The 19,781-nt window shown below is 42.1% G+C and overlaps 1 protein-coding gene across 1 annotated transcript; it reads left to right on the top strand.

Moving 5' to 3' along the window:
* Window positions 1-15,277: 15,277 nt before the first annotated feature.
* Window positions 15,278-18,716, top strand: fzd7a (frizzled class receptor 7a). Its single transcript, XM_036568230.1, has one exon. The coding sequence runs from the start codon at window positions 15,942-15,944 to the stop codon at window positions 17,631-17,633; it is 1,692 nt and encodes a 563-aa protein (XP_036424123.1). The 5' UTR covers window positions 15,278-15,941; the 3' UTR covers window positions 17,634-18,716.
* Window positions 18,717-19,781: the final 1,065 nt, after the last annotated feature.

The following is a 19,781-nucleotide window of genomic DNA, read 5'->3' as shown; positions in this document are numbered from 1 at the left end:
TTTATCTGTTTTGGAGACAAGAATTTATTCATTCGAGGCTGTCTCTAGGGTCTGACCTCGACTGAACTGTACCTTCACCTCCACCCTTTTCTCCTCTAACCCACAGATCTGTCTGAGATCTCCATTTATTTATCCATTTCAGTGGTCATTGGATGAGTTGTATGGGGCATATGGGTGTTAGAGGGTCATAAGGAATAATAAAAAAAAACACAGGATTAGGGATGAGGGGGTTGGTATAAAAATTCTTTCGTAACCAAAATGTTTTAGATTATTGTGGTATTGTTGAAGAAAATGCTGAATTATAATCATATTATATTACAATCATATATTATATTATAATCATTTCACCCTAATATCGAACTTCATAACTCCTTATAACACCAACATTACATTTTAAATTAGTATGAAATGATCACCAATACTACATTCACTATTCAGATTGTAAACGTACATTGTCTTTGCACGTGCTTTGCATGATGACAGTAGCAGCAGGGAATTTACCACCACCATTACTTTTTAAATGGACAGTAATAATACAAAAAAAATGGTGTTTTAACCTTAAAAATATGTATCTGGCTTCCTTAAAATGCACAGAACAATAATCTGTGTTTTACATTCTGTTTCCGTCTGCTATTTAAAGTTCAATAAAATAAGGGAGAAGAATGTTTATCATTGTTTTTATAGTGCAATATGCACTATTTGGCCAAACATTTCCAGATATCACTGCTAATAATATAAGATGCACCTATGCCTGACAAAGGCATTCGACTGCACTCACTCAATTTGTATGATCTCCAGAGTCAAGAATTGACAATAGAATAGGACTTTGTGGAGCAGGTGCACATGAGCCTCAGCTCACCATGCTCAATGACAAGCATCGGCTAGAGACCCCCCAGCACTGGGATGTAGAGCAGTGGAACTGTGTTCTTGGAAAGATGGAGATCCATCCAGTACCTTTGGTACGAGCTGAAGTGGTGTTTGTAATCCAGAACTTATCATCCAACATCATTACCTGACCTCACTAATGCTCTTGGGGCTGAATGCAATCAAATCTTCACAGCAATGTTCCAACATCTAGCATAAAGCATTCCCAGAAGAGTAGAGGCTGTTACTGCAGCAAAGAGGGGGATAGACTCCCTATTAACACCCCTGATTTCAGAATAAATGTTGGATGAGCAGACGTCTACAAACTGTCGGACACCCAGTGTATCATTAAACTGATAATTGTCCCATAGTTCTCAGCTCTCTATGCTTCTGCTACCACATTTTAGTGCTTGCTTTTATTATTGGAACCTGTTGGTAGATCAGCCTCAAGGACACGTTCAGAAAATCTCTCTCACATGTATACACACACTGCATGCATGTGTGTCTCCTGCTGTATGGTATAGCCAGAGGGGCTTTAGCAGCAGCCAAGCTCCTTGGGGACTGATTAACGCAGGCATGTCTCCAAGCAGGAGAACATATCTAACCCTCCTCCTCAAAGAGAGCAACCACACACACACACCTCTCAGTTCTTTTGGTCTCACATATCAGAAATTCACAGCTACACACACGTACACAGAGAAACACACACACACGAAGGACATATAAAAAGTTCCCCCAGCCTGCTTAAGCCGTGTTAAACAGTGCCCGTGTGGAGAGGCCTGAATGCAGCAGAGAGTGTGTATGCCCCCTGCTTTCTGCCTCCACACACACACACAGGTCTTTCATCCAGGCTCTAACCTCACTGCTGTCTTTTGTCTGGATGAGCTAATATCCCGCATGCAGTGTGCTCCAAACTCCACAGGCCTACTGCGAGAGGCAGATCAATACAGCACTGCTCTGCTGCTCAGGGTTATGTAAATGTACATGTTCTTTCCAGTACAACACACATACTTGTTTTCACACAATATCATATGCCATATATGCATTACATATGTAACTACTTATATGTAACAATAATTGTGCTGTTTATATGTATTATATATGTATATGTAACTGTGTAGCCTATATGCAATAATACATAATGTCCCATATGTATTATGCATTTTTGTTGCTTTTTGTTTTTTTTATATTTAAATATAAATAATTATAAATAATTATATATAAGTTTAAATAATTTAAATCATGAATACCATGATAAATGGCCCAAAACTACTTGGAAAACCTATTTTCACTTTAACTTTCATGAGCTGTTATAAGCCCCTATAAGAACGTTTTTCCTGTTCCAGAAAGTTACATGGTTTAGTTCTGACAGTGATAACATGTTCGTACCTATTTGTAAAATAGTGCTCCACATGCATTATGCATAGTGTTGCTGTATATGTAAAAAAAAAAAAAAAACAAAACCCACAAATCTGGGTTGATTTTAATTGTTCTACACCCTTTCGATATGGCAGCTGTCCATGACATTGTACAAATGTTTCAGGCTGAATGGACCAACAAAAATGCTCCAAATCACTCAAAAATAAAACTTCTTCACATTAACTAACATTAAAAGTTAACATTTCAGCAATGACATGTAAGTACCTATATGTAAAAATAATATGTGTAACGGTGGAGGAATATTTGAAACTTAACAACAGGGAATGCAATATCCATCATCATATTAATCATCAACAACCCCCCACTTCATATGCCTCTTCCCATTTACATCACACATATGTAAACACCTATCTGTAATAATATGCCCCATATATGTTACATATTTGTAACCAACTATATGTAATAAGGCATTTCTATGGCTAACCCAACATCTAACTCTAAACTTAATGTCAGTCATGAAAACTGAAAATGTTTTGCCCTTTCAGATTTGAAAAAAATGAAAAAAAATTGAAAAAATTATTAAAAACAAGCACACCAACACACACACACATAAGCCTCTAACCCACGGTTCTTCCAACTGCTATTCTTTCCTCTAAAAGAAAACAGTCTGACAAGGTGAGGCAGTGGAGAAGGGGTTGGGGGGGGGGCGTGAGCAGACTCCTCCATGGTTTGTGTGTTTGAGCTCATTGATTTTCCGTCAGGCTAAAGGCCTAACCTGCCAAGGAGCTGACTGCTCTTCCTCAAGCACCGAGAGCTACCCATCCCACAGCCCCGAAACAGAGGCGCCGTTACAACAGGCCGATCAATACCAACACCAACCGCTCATCACTCTGCACAGGCAGAGTCCGAGAAGCTATACATCTTTTTCTTTTTAGCAGAGCCCTTATCGCCTCGCAAAAGTTTGGATACACCTGACTGAATTTATGTTGTTCATAATCTTAATGACATTTTGAGCACATGCTTACTTGCTTAGTGTGTGTTTCCAAGCAAAAATAGAAAAAAGTACAAAGCTGTCAGTGTATGTGGAACCTCTTCAAGCCTGTGTGAGAGAATGCCAAAAGTGTATAAAGTTACATAAGAGAAAAAGGTGGCTACTTTGAAGAATCTAAAATGTAAGCAAGTTATGATTCATTTAACACGTTTTTGGTTGCTGCATGATTCCATATGTGTTATTTCATAGTTTGATGTCTACACTATTTTTATAAAATGCAGAACTTCTTCTAGAGGTCCCTCTTTGAGTAGGTGTGTCCAAACTTCTGGATGGCACTGTACATATCCAAGAGAGGAGGTCATGGCTAAAAAGATTATGAGCGGGACACTGCAGGAGCTCCACGCTGACCCTTTTCGGCCATATTTGAATAAATATTGTCTCCGTTGGATCTGCACAGCTGTTTCCCTGAGACCTTGGATTCAACCCTGACAGTCCAGCTGTCAGAGGGGAAAGAACGAAATATACCCTCATATTTCTACAGCACAGGCACTTCATTGTTTTATCCAAGGTCCCACGGTGCTTGTAGAAGAACATTTGGCTACCAGGGAGCAGATCAGGTGGAGAGAAATAAAAAGACTGCAACGTTTGCTCTTGGGCACGAGAAAGATTCCTTCATATTCCTTCATAAGAGTGTACGATCACCAACACATATATGGCACAGGGACACACATGCACACACATTCTGATACTTAACCCCCCTTAAATCCCATAAACCCATTGGTATTTGCATATTTCAATTCCTTTTACCTACATAACTTACAACTTAGCTTCATAACAGTTACCAAATAAACCACAGTGGTTGCTGAATAAGACATAAGAGTAATGGCTGAATAATAATAGCAGTGCAGAAATTTCACTATAAACTGTTCTGCTTTGGTCAATGTCTTTACCAAAAGTATAGGAAGGGTCATATGGCTCACTTTTCATCTGTTTCATCCATTTTTGGCAAATTTAACCATGTTTTGACGAAAAGTGGCTGGCTTAACTGCAAAAATTGTAAAGGTGTAACATCAGTGTGAAACAACACGTCAAATGTCAGAAATGGGGCATTCTTCAAAAACGGTGCTCTGCCACTCTGGTGTAGACAGCTTTAGTGATTACAGAGGGAGTGTTTTGGTTTTGTCATTGTTGCTTGCTTGCGTTATTTTCTTAGAATAAGATGTTATTCCTTGTTACTTGCAATGCATGTTACTATTTTTAACAGCTGGCTGTTGCTTCCATGTTACAGGCTAATAAGGTGGAGTCATAAATACAGAGATCCAGTCAGAGTACCATTATTGGGGGATATTGGTGCTCATAGAATCACAGAACTCGCTCTGGTACAATATGCTGTAAATGATTCTGTAACTTCTTTGAAACTAACATGTAGGTTTATAGTTGTGAGTGTGAGGAATTCAAGTGTCGGCCCACATACAGGCCTTCACCGTTTACTGGGTTAAAAAAAAGAAGCATAAACAGAAGAAGGTTCCTCCTCCTCAAACATATTGAGTGTGTGCGCATGTGTATTCCCCGTGGTCTGAAAGTCACAGTGTTTATTAATCCTACATCAGAATGCCACTTTCAAACAGCGTGGAGCTCCCAGGGGTGCCCCGCCGCTGCGTATTTTCTATGCAGTGATAAACACAAGATGGCCATCCCCACCTCTGTTAGTTTACACAAGCCTGTTAAACATCCCCTGCCTCTTGCCCTCTGCTCCAGCACCCCGGCCCCTCTACAGCACCGGGTCGAGCAGTCAGAACAGCCAGAACAGCCGTCCTGCTCATTTGCCAGCAGATCCAGTGTTTACGCTGCATAAATCATTCTTTCATCACCCGAACGCCCCCCACCCTCCATGGCCCGCCATGTTTTTTTCCAGGTTGGAGAAGGTAACATAGTGCCGGGCCGTACTGTAGAGCCTCTGTAAACCATTGACGGAGCAGAGCCAGCTGGCAAGGAGGATCTCTCTCTCTCACTACCTCACTCTTTCTCACTCACTTTCTCTATCTCACTACCTCACTCTTTCTCATTCACTTTCTCTCACTACCTCACTCTTTCTCACTCATTCTCTCTCTTTCACTTTATAATTCTCTGTATTCCCCTCTGATTATCTTTCTCTCCATCTCTTTCTTTCTCTATTTGTCCTCTCTTTCTGTCTCACTTTCTTCCCCCCCCCCCTCTTTCCCCCATATATCTCTCTCTCTTTCTCTCTTTCTCCCGCTCTGACGTTTCTGCCCAGCTCTGTGCCCTTCCATGCTCAATCCCTCAGCCTCCACAAACACGCACCTTATTCATTCATTCGCTCGTCTTACTCAGTTTAGTCAGCAGAAACCGTTACAGCAGGCTGGACCACAGCACTTAAGTCATAAAGCAAGACTTATGAAAACGGAGCGTTTTTATGCCTGCATGAGAGAGAGAGGAAAGTACCAATCACAGGACGTTTTTACTACCGACACCTCATAATCAGCAAGCTACTGGATTACTGACTGCTGTTTCTTTTACACGGGGACACTTTGTGTGAATGTATTTGAGAGAGCACGAGCCAGAGAGAAGGGGTGGCATAGAAAGAGAGAAAGAGAGAGAGAGAGATAGAGAGAGAGAGATAGAGAGGGTTACAGGGAGAGAGAAAGATGTAGACAGAGAGGGAAAGAGAGAGTGAAGGAGAAAGAGAAACTGAGAGAAAGAAAGAAAGAAAGAAAGAAAGAAAGAAAGAAAAAAAGAAAAAGACAGATGGAGAGAAAAAGATGTAGAGAGAAAGGGAAAGAGTGGGAGGAAGAAAAAAGAGGGAAAGAAATAAAGAAAATGAGGGAGAGGGAGGGAGAGGGAAGAGAGAGGAAAAAAGAGCGAGAAACGGAGGGAGAGGGGGAGAGAAAGAGATGGCGAGAGAGAGAAGGAGAGAGAAAAAGAAAGAATAAGAAAATGAGAGAGACAGAGAGACAGTAAGAAAGGGGACATAGAGAAAGGGAGAAAAAGACAGATCAAGAGAGAGAGAGAAAGAAAGAGCAAAGGAGAGGGAAAGAAAGAAAAAAGAAAGAGAAAGCCATGTGGAGGGAGGGAGACAGAAAGATGTTGTGAGAGAGGGAAAAAGAGAGAAAGAGAAAAAGAGAAAGAAAGTGAGAGAGAGAGAGAGAGAGAGACAGAGAGAGAGAGACAGAGAGAGAGATGGAGAGAGAGACAGAGAGAGAGATTTAGAGAGAGACAGAGAGAGATGGAGAGAGAGACACAGAGAGAGAGAGAGAGAGAGAGAGAGTATATGTGGGTATGTGTGAGTGTGTGAGAAAGGGATACAGAGGGAAAGTGTGCGTGCACATGTACTGTTTTAACTCCAGCCTTTGATGATTCCTCGTTTCTCTAAACTGTTTCACCTAAAGCTACTCTGGCAGACGGCCGTGTTTAAGTTAGCTATATAGCGTGTTTATACTGCTGGGGCTTCTTCCACTGTGGAAAAGGCCTCGGCTGAATTAGAGGATTATCAGAATGATGCATGTTCCCAGACAGCTGGCCACTTGAGTTTGACAAATGAAACAGGAACATCCTCCGTCGGTGGAACGTTTTAGAGAGAGTGAAAGCAGAACTGGAGCCGTGTGTGGTGTCAGGAACGTGAACGGGCATTAGAGCAGGAAGAAGAAAACGAATAAAAATCATACCAACCACTGATTTACAGCACGAACAAAAGCTGACTCTGGATAAACTCGTTTACACAGTCACAATTTGCTATGTGAAAAAGTTATTTGTATATTTTGAGTATATTTTATGTTTTGCATGTTTTTCCTGTATCTTAAATTCAGCACATAAATAGAATTTGTGCACTCAAATTTGCAGAAAAATGCCACATTTAAGCTTCCTCTCTGTAGAGGATGTTTTAACTTATCTTCATTTAGAAAATTAACAAAACGTGTAATTTGAACAGAGGTGCCAAAACTTTAGCATATGACTGTAAACACAAAATACTTCAGGTTGAGGCACGTGTGAAGCAGCGAGGACACTAAGAAGTAACAGAATATATGTTATGAAATTACATATTTATTTAAAAATAAATGCATTACAGTTTGCAAACCTTTGGAAATACTAAAATCCTTTGGAATGTGAAAGTAAACCAGGAGTGCTTTCAAAAAATCATCATTTTGAGGAATTCTCAGCACACAAGTAAATGTTAAAGAAGGAAAAGAACAATGAAGCATGACATAAATAACAAGGGCTCCAGTAGGATGTTTTAAAAATGTATCACATGAAAATGTAGCCAAGTCTTAATTTCACACTTCACTATGTGGCCTCTGAATAAAACAGAATTCAAAGTAATAGAAAGTCATTAGAGTACGTTACAGAGGTTGAGTAGGGGCCTAACCCTTTAGAATGCATTAGATAATTACTTTTAATGGAATCCATTATTGTTGGGGGTCATTCAAGCCAAAAACTAATTTGTGGATTAACCTAACTTGAGCCAGCAGACTTCACAAACACTTTTCCTTTCTGTGAAATAGTATCCAAAAGCACTGTGAGTAGCATGCCACACTATAACCCACTTATAAGAACTGTGTAATGGCACAGGGTGTCATGTAGGGTCATTCTTCTTAATCGCATCTCTGTTAACCCTGTGTGTAATACACTGTGGCCTGTTATCAGCAGTGAATGGGTCTCCAGTCATTTATGATTCTCAGTAATGTGTGGCCTGAAGCCTCTCCTCGGGCACTGCACAGAGGCCTGAGAAACTCACATTTCCTGTCGCTCTCCCTCTCTCAATTATCATCATTCATTCCCTCCAGCAGACTCCCTCTATTCCACTGCTGCCTGGGCAGCGGAACCCCTCCCAACTCATGAGACCTCATCGCCTGACTGGCCAGAAGTTGGAACAAAGATAAGCTATGTGGGCACTGTCCATCAAAAGTCTTTTTAAGTGTTTTTAATACAAATTAACATGTTCTTTAGTAATTTACAATAACTTGACAAGTTAAAGACTAAACCGATTTATTTTGAAACAAAAGATCACACGTAATTAATTATAAGAATATTTGTGACAGATATTTAACCCTCAGAAGTTGCAGTTACTGCCAGCACAAAACTAGTTATAAGAACAGCTCAGCCAGTTTGCACTGAAGTCCCTGTAGTTGCTGAATAATAAGCCTTAGTATGTACTAACCCTTGGATTTTAAGGGGTTAAACAGATCAGTACAAGAATGTTATTGTATTTTCATCAAAATATTTTTTTTTTTTCAAAATGCGGATGGTTGTTTCAGATCATAATCATTTGGGCACTTCCTTTGTACACTTTCACGATCCCATTAAAAGCCAAAAGCTCACCCACTGTAAGAAAAACAGCCCCTTTGACATTTCCACATTTTATGAAGTAACCTAAAGATGTCCACTAAAGAGCCCATATTACGGAAAAACTAAACTGTCCTTGTTTCCCTTAAATAAAAGAGTTTTTTCATAACACCATTAAAGTTTTAAAGCATACTGTTACCTCAGTTTGTACCGCTCATATATGAATTCACTGTTTTTGTGATGTCATGAAAAAAAAACAATTTTTATACCCTTATTCACCCTATAGCAGTTCAGCCTCACCCATTTACACTGAAGTTATAAAGACTGCTTCAGCCTAGACTGCTTTTTGAATGAAGCACAGTACAGGGCACCCAATCAGAACAAAGCACATTTACATATATCAGTCTTAAAGTCACAACTACAAAAACAGTCTGTTTAATTCTAAGGGATGAAGAAAGGTTTGAAAACAGTCATGTAAAAATGAATTAAGACTGATTTTGGTATATAAACCACAACTGTAGTAAGAGGACTTCAAGGGTAAAGAGTTAAAATGTTGAATATTGGCTCTATAAGTTAACCAGTTGGAACACCATGTTTCTGTGATTATTTGACATTAAAATAAACATAGTTAGAAGTGCAGACTCAAACCTGCCAATAGAAAATGCAAATGTAATTGCTATGTAAGTAATATGTAATTAATTTTGTAGTTACTTTTAAATAGTATAGCAAAATGACAATACCTCTAGACCTCTAATGGGCTAAACTGCCTTTAGGGCAGAATATTTTCAATATGTGCTTTAAACAATAGCTCGGAAAAGAGGCATCCGGAAATGCTGCATTCTGCAGGTCTAGACAGACAGACAAACAAACACACACTAAAAGAGAAACACCCACTCTGTCACACACACTCACTCTCACACAAACTCCTCCACTTACTCCACTCACAGAGCACACTCACACCCCTGCAATCTCTCTCGCACAAAAACCACGCACACACACTGGAGAGCAGATAAGAGACAACTTTTCTTGCCAACACAAATGTGTTGAGAGATCGGTCAATATTCCAGCACCACCCGGGCTGCATGTGGCTGGCAGGAGGTGCTGCAGGCATGTCTTTTCCTCAGGGGTAATGCTGCTGAAGCCACACAGAGCGCCGCCAGCTAGGGCTACATGCAACAGCAGCTAATTGACCACAGCAACGTCCATGTTTTTCTCTTGGGGATATGTGATCATATACAGTACATATATCATTTTGGGGGTTTAGAGCTGGGCTGTAACAGAATGCAATGGAATTCATTCAGTTGTATATATATATATATATATATATATATATGTATATATATATATATATAAAATGTTACTGTTGTCAGAACAAAACCTTCTATTTCCACAAAAACTTCACAGGAGAAGGAAAAAACACACTACTTTTAATGTAAGTCAACCAGATTTTTTCCAAGTAATTCTTGGTCATTTCTGTTAGTCCATTCATTACAAAATTTACACACAATGGCAAGGACATTGGATACTTTCAAAGTATGTCAAAAACTAAAAAATGACAAAAATGGAGTTTTGTTCCAACAGCAGCAGAAACTAAATACATGAAGGGGACGTCTCTGACTTTTGCACAGTCTTATAACTTTGCTTGTCTGAAAATGACATGCTTTAACTGAAACAAGGCTCCTGATTGGTTTTCCGGGAAAGAACAATAGAACATACCGGTGATAAGCATAAGCTCTACTACTAAGGTATAAAAATGTATCACATCACAATGTAGCCAATTCCACAAGCTAAAGCTACACACACCGGAGCAGCAGCTAATTGACCGCAGTGATATACACTTTGCCCTGGGCGACGTGACTTGAAGCACTTACAGACCATCCTTAAACATTTTCGTTTGGCTTGTTTGTGTATTCTGTGTTGAGTTATGCGCCACAAGCTCCTGGAACACCGCGCCTCTGCCAGACTATGGGAAACCGAAGGCTCGACCATAACTCTCAAGCCACAAATTTACTGAGCTGCTACTGGAAGAGCCGAGCAACTGCTGCGGGGTCTTCCTCCAGAGAGAGAGAGAGAGAGAGAGAGAGAGAAAGAGAGAGAGAGAGAGAGAGAGAGAGAGAGGGAGGGAGAGAGACTTAAAAGCATACAAAGAGCCTTCTGTTTTGACCCACAGATGGACTGGACAGCATTTTAATTGCATAAAAGTGTAATTCAAGGGGAAAGTGGCAAGAAAAAGGCTGAGCAAATAAAGAAATCATGAAAGAAAAAAATAATCATCTAAAGACAGCAGCTCCTGAGTCGCTACTGCTGCTTATCTCCATTCCCTGGTAAAAGCTTTTTCCTGTCAGCTTCAACGTCAAACCTGCCCAAAATGCACAGAGATAGGAATCGGTGCGTGAAACAAAGAGAGAGGAATGTGTATGATAAAAACATGTCTGGGAAAGTGAATGCTGAGTGGTATAATGATATTTCCTTGTGTCCAGAATGCACTAAATCACCCAAAGGGGGGGAGGCTTGGCTATGAGATGGGTCTGCTGGAGACTTTGATAGATTGGACATCAATGATTCTGTGGGATGGCCACTAAAAATGAAATACATGAGAGATCTGCAAAGTTTGTTAACCCCCACCCTCACCCCCTCTCAAATCTTAAACATGCTACCAAAAGGAAGGAAAGATTCCATAAAGCGCCCTGAAGACGTCTTCAAATTGTCTGGGGAATTTAATGCTCAAATGTTGTTAGGTAATTCTTGAATAGGATCGTCTAAGTAATTCCTAATATGTAGAGAAACGACTGGCCGTCTTTATTTCAGCAGACAGAGGTTGGTGATAGCTTTGTCCCACAGGTCCAGTCATTATTGGTAGGCATGTCTGTGTTGGTCACTGGGGAAATCAGGCAAAGCAATGAAAAAATACATAAGTTCAATTAGTATACTGACCCTAAACCAGTTGAGATGAATGACTCATTACATTATGAGGCATTATGAGCCCCAAGCTTACTATTAATCCAGCCCGTGCCTGTTTTCTTTACGGCTAAGGGTATGTGACGATGAGTGAAATATGCAAAACTAGTGCCATCTTAAAGAGGAATTCTGCCTTTTTTCAAAATATCTGCACAATTAAATGGATCATGTGAACAACATCATTCAGAATAGTTTGATTTGAAAAGTGCTGTTCCAGAGAAAGGTAAGAGTTGCTCACATTGGTTGTGAAAGGAAGTGTTTAAGCGCTCACATAGTTATTACTAGAAATAATATTGCTCAGACATTGAGAGACACTGTTTTGTCAGTTTTTGAGATACAACTTTTCAACAGACACTTTTTATTCATGCATGGTGGAGAGTAACATGTAGATACATTTTCGGCTAAATAGTACCCAAAGAAAACATATTTTGTAGTTTCTCTAAAATGCACCATTTCACATTGAAACATTCTGATTTTTTTTTAACATGTGTTTACATCATAATGACTGAATTATGCTGAAATTTTCAAAAATAGGTGGAATTTCCCTTTAAATATCCCCATAACCTCATCCACATCTGCCTAGACATTGCATACCTGTGCAATTTCATGGCTGTTTGTCATTTCCACTGAGCTCATATGTCGGTTCTTCATCCATCCATCATTATATTAGTGAAAGCAGCAACACATACAGTTGGGCCAATTGACTTAGGGGAGTAGGACAGTAAATATTGACACTGCTCATGCCAATTTTCAACCGTGCTTGATTTTTCCAAGTGATTAATAGTCAGTTTCAATTACGCAAACACAAAAAACCTCTCACAGCAAGTGAGTGATGCATGTGTGATGAAAATAAACAAATAAAAAAACAGAAGTACTGGGACTTTATGGCCAAAGGGCTTTTTCCCAACCAAACACAATAGATCTTGGTTTTCTTCTACTACACTTTTTCTCCTTTCTGTTTTCCCTCTCTCTTTGTTTCTCTTTCGCTCTCACTCCAGCAGTGGAATGGTGAAGATATGAGGTGAAGCAGAGTGTGAAAGCTAATAGGGTCCAGTGGGAGAATGCAAATATTAATGAACTCAAATACAACTCGCCTGCGCTGGCCCAACTACTCTAATCAACTACAGTGCTGTGAATCTCCCGTCTCTGAGCCGCAGCACAGAAGACGGAGTATGTATTCCTCTTCTGTCTCTTCATTCAGAACTCATATTGTGGTGAACAACAACACTACAAATGACACATTGTCACTTTATTTAGCCTCAGCACTGTCCGTTACCCAAAAAGCACTCTTTGGGGGGTTGTCGGCTTCATCTTTGTGGACAGAAATGGTAGATCTTTTGGTATTCCATTCAAGAATTGGTCATCCTTTCTCTGCCATGCATTATGCCTTGTGTAAAGATTTCTGATTCAGAGAGAACAATCCAAAAACCTATGCATGTCAATCTTTTTTCCCTTAAGATTCAGTGAAAGTATTCCTAAATTGCTGTTTTGATATAAACATGGAATATAATTGATTTTTATCCAGAGTATGTGAGAAGTAACCTACTGTAGAAAATAATGATCTATATTCACAGTGAAAAAGTCTCTGATGGAGAGATGGAGTGTGAGAGCAACACAATCATCAAACATGGGGCAGAAGTGGTACGGTGAGAGAATGGGAATGAGAATGGCATGCGGCTCCGTTCGGAGGAGAGGCAGCAGCGCTGGCTTCTCTGTGATTGATGTTGAAGTCCACGGAGCGGCTTATCTCCCTCAGCCCTCACATTTACATACTGAGGAACCTCGCGCTCCGCTCTCCAGCTCAGATCTATTTTTAAAACTCGCTCCAGAGGAGAGCAGGGGATTTTTTATTCATGATCGAGAATAACTTATTCAATAACAAGCCAATAGCTTTGGCCATAGCTGGTATCAGCACGATTACTAATTGATCCATTGATAATTATGATGAGCTGTGAAAATTCAGACTTATGGCAGCACTGAGGCCCTGTTTGGGGTGTTCATGACTTCTCCTTGGGGCTTATTTTACAATATTTTATTTAAACAGTTTACTCAGAAACCAAAGTTGGAGCTACAACACCTGATTATGAGGCACATTTTAATATGAGCCGTTCTCACCTCTGAAACACTGTGTTTAAGAATTAGCCTAAGTTGTCATCCATTTGCATTGTTATGAGACAAATTCAAATGGACTGAAAGTAAACCTTGTGTACTATTCTCATTCCAGACTGCTGCATAGTAGCTGTGAGATGTGTCAACGGGTGTGTCTTTTTTTACTCTCATGGTGAAACTAACGTTTAACATTCAAACATTAGTTCCTCTCACTCTGATTATTCTCACTGTTGACTAATATTAGAGTTATAGATGAAAGATAATTGCTATATGCTGAAAGAAGGAAAGTTAAAAGGACTTACAAATTGTTCAAGTGGCTGAGGGAGTCATTATATTTTCACAACGGAAAGCCTGAAAAGACCATAAGAGACTAAGAATTGAAAGTAGAGCTGCTCAAAGTATCGAAAGCTGCTTTTTTTAATACTGTAATGTGGCAAACAATTCAATACTTTGACTAAAGAAGATGAACTTTTATTTCCCTAAAGGACATTTTAATGAACAAGTGAGAGAAGAACCTTTTTGAAGAACTTCCACACAATTCCTTCTATACCTTTCCTGGAACCATACATCCGAGCCAGGAACCACTTATAAGTCATTTTTTTAAGAGTCCAAAAGCAAATTAAACTAAGCATTCTAATAGGCAGCGATACTTTAAGTAGCATATTGTCGCCGTCTGACAAAAAGCTTGATTCTCCAAAATAGTAACTTTACAGGAGAAGGAAAAAACATTTTTAAGGTTTCATTTTTGATCATCTTTATTCCATCCAACATGACTTTTTAACATAACATAAAGGGCAGCTGGTATTTTCAAATTGTCACAAAATGAAAAACACAAGGTTTTGTTCCAAAAGTGACGATATCTAACAGACTTTCATTCAATCAATGTAAAGTATAATCCATGTTAGGCTAGTACTGTATACTGTTAATATGCTGTTAATCTTCCATTCAGATAAAAGGCAGGAAAAAAGAATTAAAAAATCAAACATGTAAATACAATAAATATTTGGTGCTCAGACATTTTTGCCATCGTATCATTTGGTAAGGAACACTGTGATACTACACTTGGTATCAGTATCGGAGTCAAAATTCTGGTATCGTGACAACTGTAATTGAGAGAGAGAGAGAGAGAGAGAGAGAGAGAGAGAGAGAAATGTTTTCTCTTTTGTGCTTCTATCTATCCAAGATCCAACACTTTCTTCACAGCTTTTTTTCATATTCAAGGTGAACGTGAATTTGAACAATATCTTATCTAAGCCTAATTTAATTAGGTCAATTTAATCTCATTTGCAGTCAATTCGCCGTTTGATGACCATTCATCAGCATTCATCAAACGAATACGATAACAAAGGCAATTCGATAAAAGGTCTCCACTCCAGGTCCTGAAACCCAAAGCACTCAGATCTTATAAATTCTATGTTGAACAGTAGGAGGTTCCACGTCTACGAAAGATCCAACGTAGGACACGTACGTTACTTCAACAAATTCAAGGGGGGAAAGTTTCTGATAGTTGAGACCTTCAGCAATTACTTTCTGTGACCAATCATGAGCCAGGAGCGAAGAAAAACAAAACCCGTGATTGGTGAAATGAAAATCTAGGTTTCAAGGCGCCCCACGGCGAGGGCTAGGGGGATGTGAATGAGGGGCGTCTGGAAACCGGCGCCACACATTACAGTGAGAGCGCTGTGCTGGAGCTCAAACCATCCAGAGAGAGAAAGAGAGAGACAGAGAGAAAGAGAGAGAGAAAGGGGAAACTGCAGGAACACGGGCAGCAGAGCAGGACTGTACTACTGAGAGACAACCCCGTTCCTGGAAGAGCTCGGTATAAACCGTATTCTGTGTCGATTTACACTCAGCGGTTTGAAATTTACTCAAGGAGCTCATCGATGAACGCTGCGCCTCAGAGAGAAGTTCAGGTCGAGCGGATCTGAAACAGTTCGCCCCCCTGGAATGAGACCTTAGTGGACTTACACACGGAGCCTTTCTGGATTCGACGGAAAACATAAGTTCGTGAGGGCGACTGAAAGCTCTCCTCGACTTTCCAGGGACTGTAACGTGCCTCATACTTTTCTTGTTGTTCGGACTGTGAAGAGGATTTGTGTGAACTTCGTGAGATTTTTCTTTTGCTAACATGCTACTCGGAAAACACGAGTGACTTGGGTTGAACAGCTGAGGTGCAGATCTGTAAAAGGGGCTGTTTTTTTATTTTGTGTGAGAAGTGGACTGAATACATTTTTCGCTCTGACCGAACAAAAGTGAAGGTAAAGAAAAAACCCCGCGTCCCTCCTGTTCGCACCCCCCCCCTTTCCGACCCTCCGCCAGCCTCACCGCGGCTCCCTCCACCATGCCGGCCCCCTGTGCTCGGACTATCGGCCTCCTGCTCTTTGCTTCGTGCCTGCTGTGCTTCCAGCCGAGCGGCGCTCAGTATCACGGCGAGAAGGGCATCTCGGTGCCCGAGCACGGCTTCTGCCAGCCCATCTCCATCCCGCTGTGCACGGACATCGCGTATAACCAGACCATCATGCCCAACCTGCTGGGCCACACGAACCAGGAGGACGCCGGGCTGGAGGTGCACCAGTTCTACCCGCTGGTGAAGGTGCAGTGCTCGGCCGACCTCAAGTTCTTCCTGTGCTCCATGTACGCACCTGTGTGCACGGTGCTGGAGCAGGCCATCCCGCCTTGCCGCTCGCTGTGCGAACGCGCTCGCCACGGCTGCGAGGCGCTGATGAACAAGTTCGGCTTCCAGTGGCCCGAGCGCCTGCGCTGCGAGAACTTCCCCGTGCACGGCGCCGGGGAGATCTGCGTGGGCCAGAACACGTCGGAGGCGGCCGGTGGGGCAGCCGGAGCCACGTCCGAGCCCACGGGCTACGGGCGCGAGCCCCTCACGCTGCCCCCGGGCGGCGGCGGCGGCAGCGGGAGGTCGAGCCCGCACTTCACGTGCCCGCTGCAGCTGCGGGTGCCCAGCTACCTCAACTACCACTTCATGGGCGAGAAGGACTGCGGCGCGCCGTGCGAGCCCACCAAGCCCAACGGCCTCATGTACTTCAGGGAGGAGGAGGTGAAGTTCGGCCGCCTGTGGGTGGGCATCTGGTCGGTCTTGTGCTGCGCAAGCACGCTCTTCACCGTGCTCACGTACCTGGTGGACATGCGGCGCTTCCGCTACCCCGAGCGGCCCATCATCTTCCTCTCGGGCTGCTACTTCATGGTGGCCGTGGCGTACGCGGCCGGCTTCTTCCTCGAGGACCGCGTCGTGTGCATCGACCGCTTCAGCGACGACGGCTACCGCACGGTGGCGCAGGGCACGAAGAAGGAGGGCTGCACCATCCTTTTCATGATCCTTTACTTCTTCGGCATGGCCAGCTCCATCTGGTGGGTCGTGCTCTCCCTCACGTGGTTCCTCTCGGCCGGCATGAAGTGGGGCCACGAGGCCATCGAGGCCAACGCGCAGTACTTCCATCTGGCCGCGTGGGCCGTGCCCGCCGTCAAGACCATCACCATCCTCGCGCTGGGCCAGGTGGACGGCGACGTGCTGGCCGGTGTGTGCTACGTGGGCGTGCACAGCGTGGACGCGCTGCGCGGCTTCGTGCTGGCGCCGCTCTTCGTCTACCTCTTCCTGGGCACATCTTTCCTGCTGGCGGGCTTCGTCTCGCTCTTCCGCATCCGCACCATCATGAAGCACGACGGCACCAAGACGGAGAAGCTGGAGAAGCTGATGGTGCGCATCGGCGTCTTCAGCGTGCTGTACACGGTCCCGGCCACCGTGGTCATTGCCTGCTACTTTTACGAGCAGGCGTTCCGCGCGCAGTGGGAGCGCACGTGGCACATGCACACTTGCAAGCGCTTCGCCGTGCCCTGTCCCGCCGGAGACTTCGCGCCGGTCACGCCGGACTTCACCGTCTTCATGATCAAGTATCTGATGACCATGATCGTGGGCATCACCTCGGGCTTCTGGATTTGGTCCGGCAAGACGCTGCAGTCGTGGCGCAGGTTTTACAAAAGGCTCAGTAACAGTAACCAGGGCGAGACGACGGTATGAGAGGGACACAAACACACATAGAGAAATGAGGAAAGAGGTTTGAGAACCGCCTTCAGTCCTGAAGTCCACTCTGCACTGGACAGTTTCATGTTTTTTTGTTATATATCACCCGTTTCAGCTTATCAGATTCATTTCATGAGACACAAATAAGGTCATGAAAGTAATCAGGACAGTCGTTTGTAAGATCTCAGGCATGTTAGAGCTGGAAAGCGGGGATGGAGAACCTCTGGTATAGAGCAGTGTTTCTCATTTCTGGTCTCAGGGGCCACCTGAGGGGCCCTGTTTTGTATTTCCCCTGCACATCATTAGCTAATGACCAGCTGATTCAGCTGTGATAGAGCAAGAAAACGTAAAACTCTGCAGTGCAGTTGGACTACAGGGTTGGAGCTGAAAAAGAAAAACAGGGCTGGACACTTTTTTTTCCTGAGACATATTCTCTTTAGGAGCCCAAGCGTGGACTTGAACTCTTAATGCAAAGACGAGCCAAACTAACACGTGTAGAAGGCCATTTGCTCTGTCCGCTGCCTTTGGACAAACTGCATTCTGTGGACACTGATGTGCCAAAATGACCCCCGAATTATGGGCCGTCGTTTGACCTTTATTCTCACATCTGTGAAAAAGATAATTTGACTATAGCTCTATGTAACAGTATAATTCACAGATGTAATCTGTGCAGATTGTTAGGACGTATAGGCCTCCAGCTGACTGGCACAGTACGTGTAATGCTCATTACTGTGGAATCACCATTCTGTCAATGAAAGTTGAACATGTTTTGCCTTATAAATGTATCCTTTCTTGTTTTTTTTTTAATATGGACTTGTATTACTTTCACAGGCACAGACAATCCTGCATAGTTCTGTGGCACAAATGGGCTTGTGGGCTATATGCATGTGTACAGCTGTGAAATTATGCAAGCTCCTTTTCAACTCCACATCTTGTAAATAATCACCTTTTCTTAAAGAATATATGTATTTATGAAGATAATCTTGCTGTTTCTTTTCTACCTGATTTTTTTAAAAAAGAAAATTGGTACGAGGACATTTGTATATGTACAGTTTCACTGAATAAAATTAATAGATTTTTAATTACCTGCTTCATAAATATTCATTTTTGGTAGTGGGGATATAATTTCTGTAGTGAATTATAGTGCATTTACCAGTTCAGTATTATTTAGCCTAATATACACCACCTTGTTTCTTACAAATGTTAGTGCCGAAGCTAAATTAGACATACAAAAGGTTTGATTGTGAGCAACATCTGATTACCAATGAGACTTGTATGTATTTGGTTTTTCTAAATGAATATTTTGTCACATGGGTTAGATCACGTTATTAAACAGAACAGAGATCACACAGAGCACAGTGAGACGTGGTCACAAGTTCTGAGAAAGCACCTCTGTCCCTATAGACGGAAAAAGAAAATGTACCAAGCAGTGCTTTATAAAAGAGTTTTTTTTATCTTCCACTGTGAGAATTACAAAATAATTGTCCTCCCCAGAAGCCTGTTAGAGAGAATGGCACTGACTGGCTATTGTTCCAGTAGAGAAACTATCTGTAAAGCAGCAATTTGGCGCCACCTATAGGTACATGATCTTGTCTAGTAAAAGGAGGTTCCTCTTGTTGCCCTCCAAAGTGTCCAAGGTGAAATGTTAATGATTCTATTTTACAGCATTTTAAATACACAGACAACTGTGACTTGGCCTGTATGCCGTCTGTGATCCTCACACAAATATCAGGCCTGTTCAACAGGTGGCATTCCATTTTATAAATTAAGCATCAGACCTAACACCCACCCTTGGGGTCAATCCAGAACGCAATTAAGAATGTACTTCACAACAAAGAGTACATTCATGATTTCATGCACACTACATAAAATTTCAAAGCCATAATTGTCATAGTTCGTAAATGCGGTAAGACCTTCTCCAGCAGTGTAATTTCCTCCCCAGCCCTCATCTCAATACTGAATGACTATGCTTACAAATTGGTTATAAACACTCCTACATGGATACCAGCTTGGGTCTTTTATTCTGCATCTTAGCAATCATTTTGTTCAGTAAAAGAGGGCACCCACAGTAAAGGTGCGGTCATTCCAAGGTGACCGATTGCTAACCCCAAACATTTAGGTCACCACATCCCCCTTGCCATCTCA

The sequence above is a fragment of the Colossoma macropomum genome, unplaced genomic scaffold (assembly GCF_904425465.1).
Source record: "Colossoma macropomum unplaced genomic scaffold, Colossoma_macropomum, whole genome shotgun sequence".
NCBI lineage: Eukaryota > Metazoa > Chordata > Actinopteri > Characiformes > Serrasalmidae > Colossoma > Colossoma macropomum.
The sequence above is the reverse complement of the archived record's forward strand: the minus strand, read 5'-3'. Positions and strand labels throughout refer to the sequence as shown.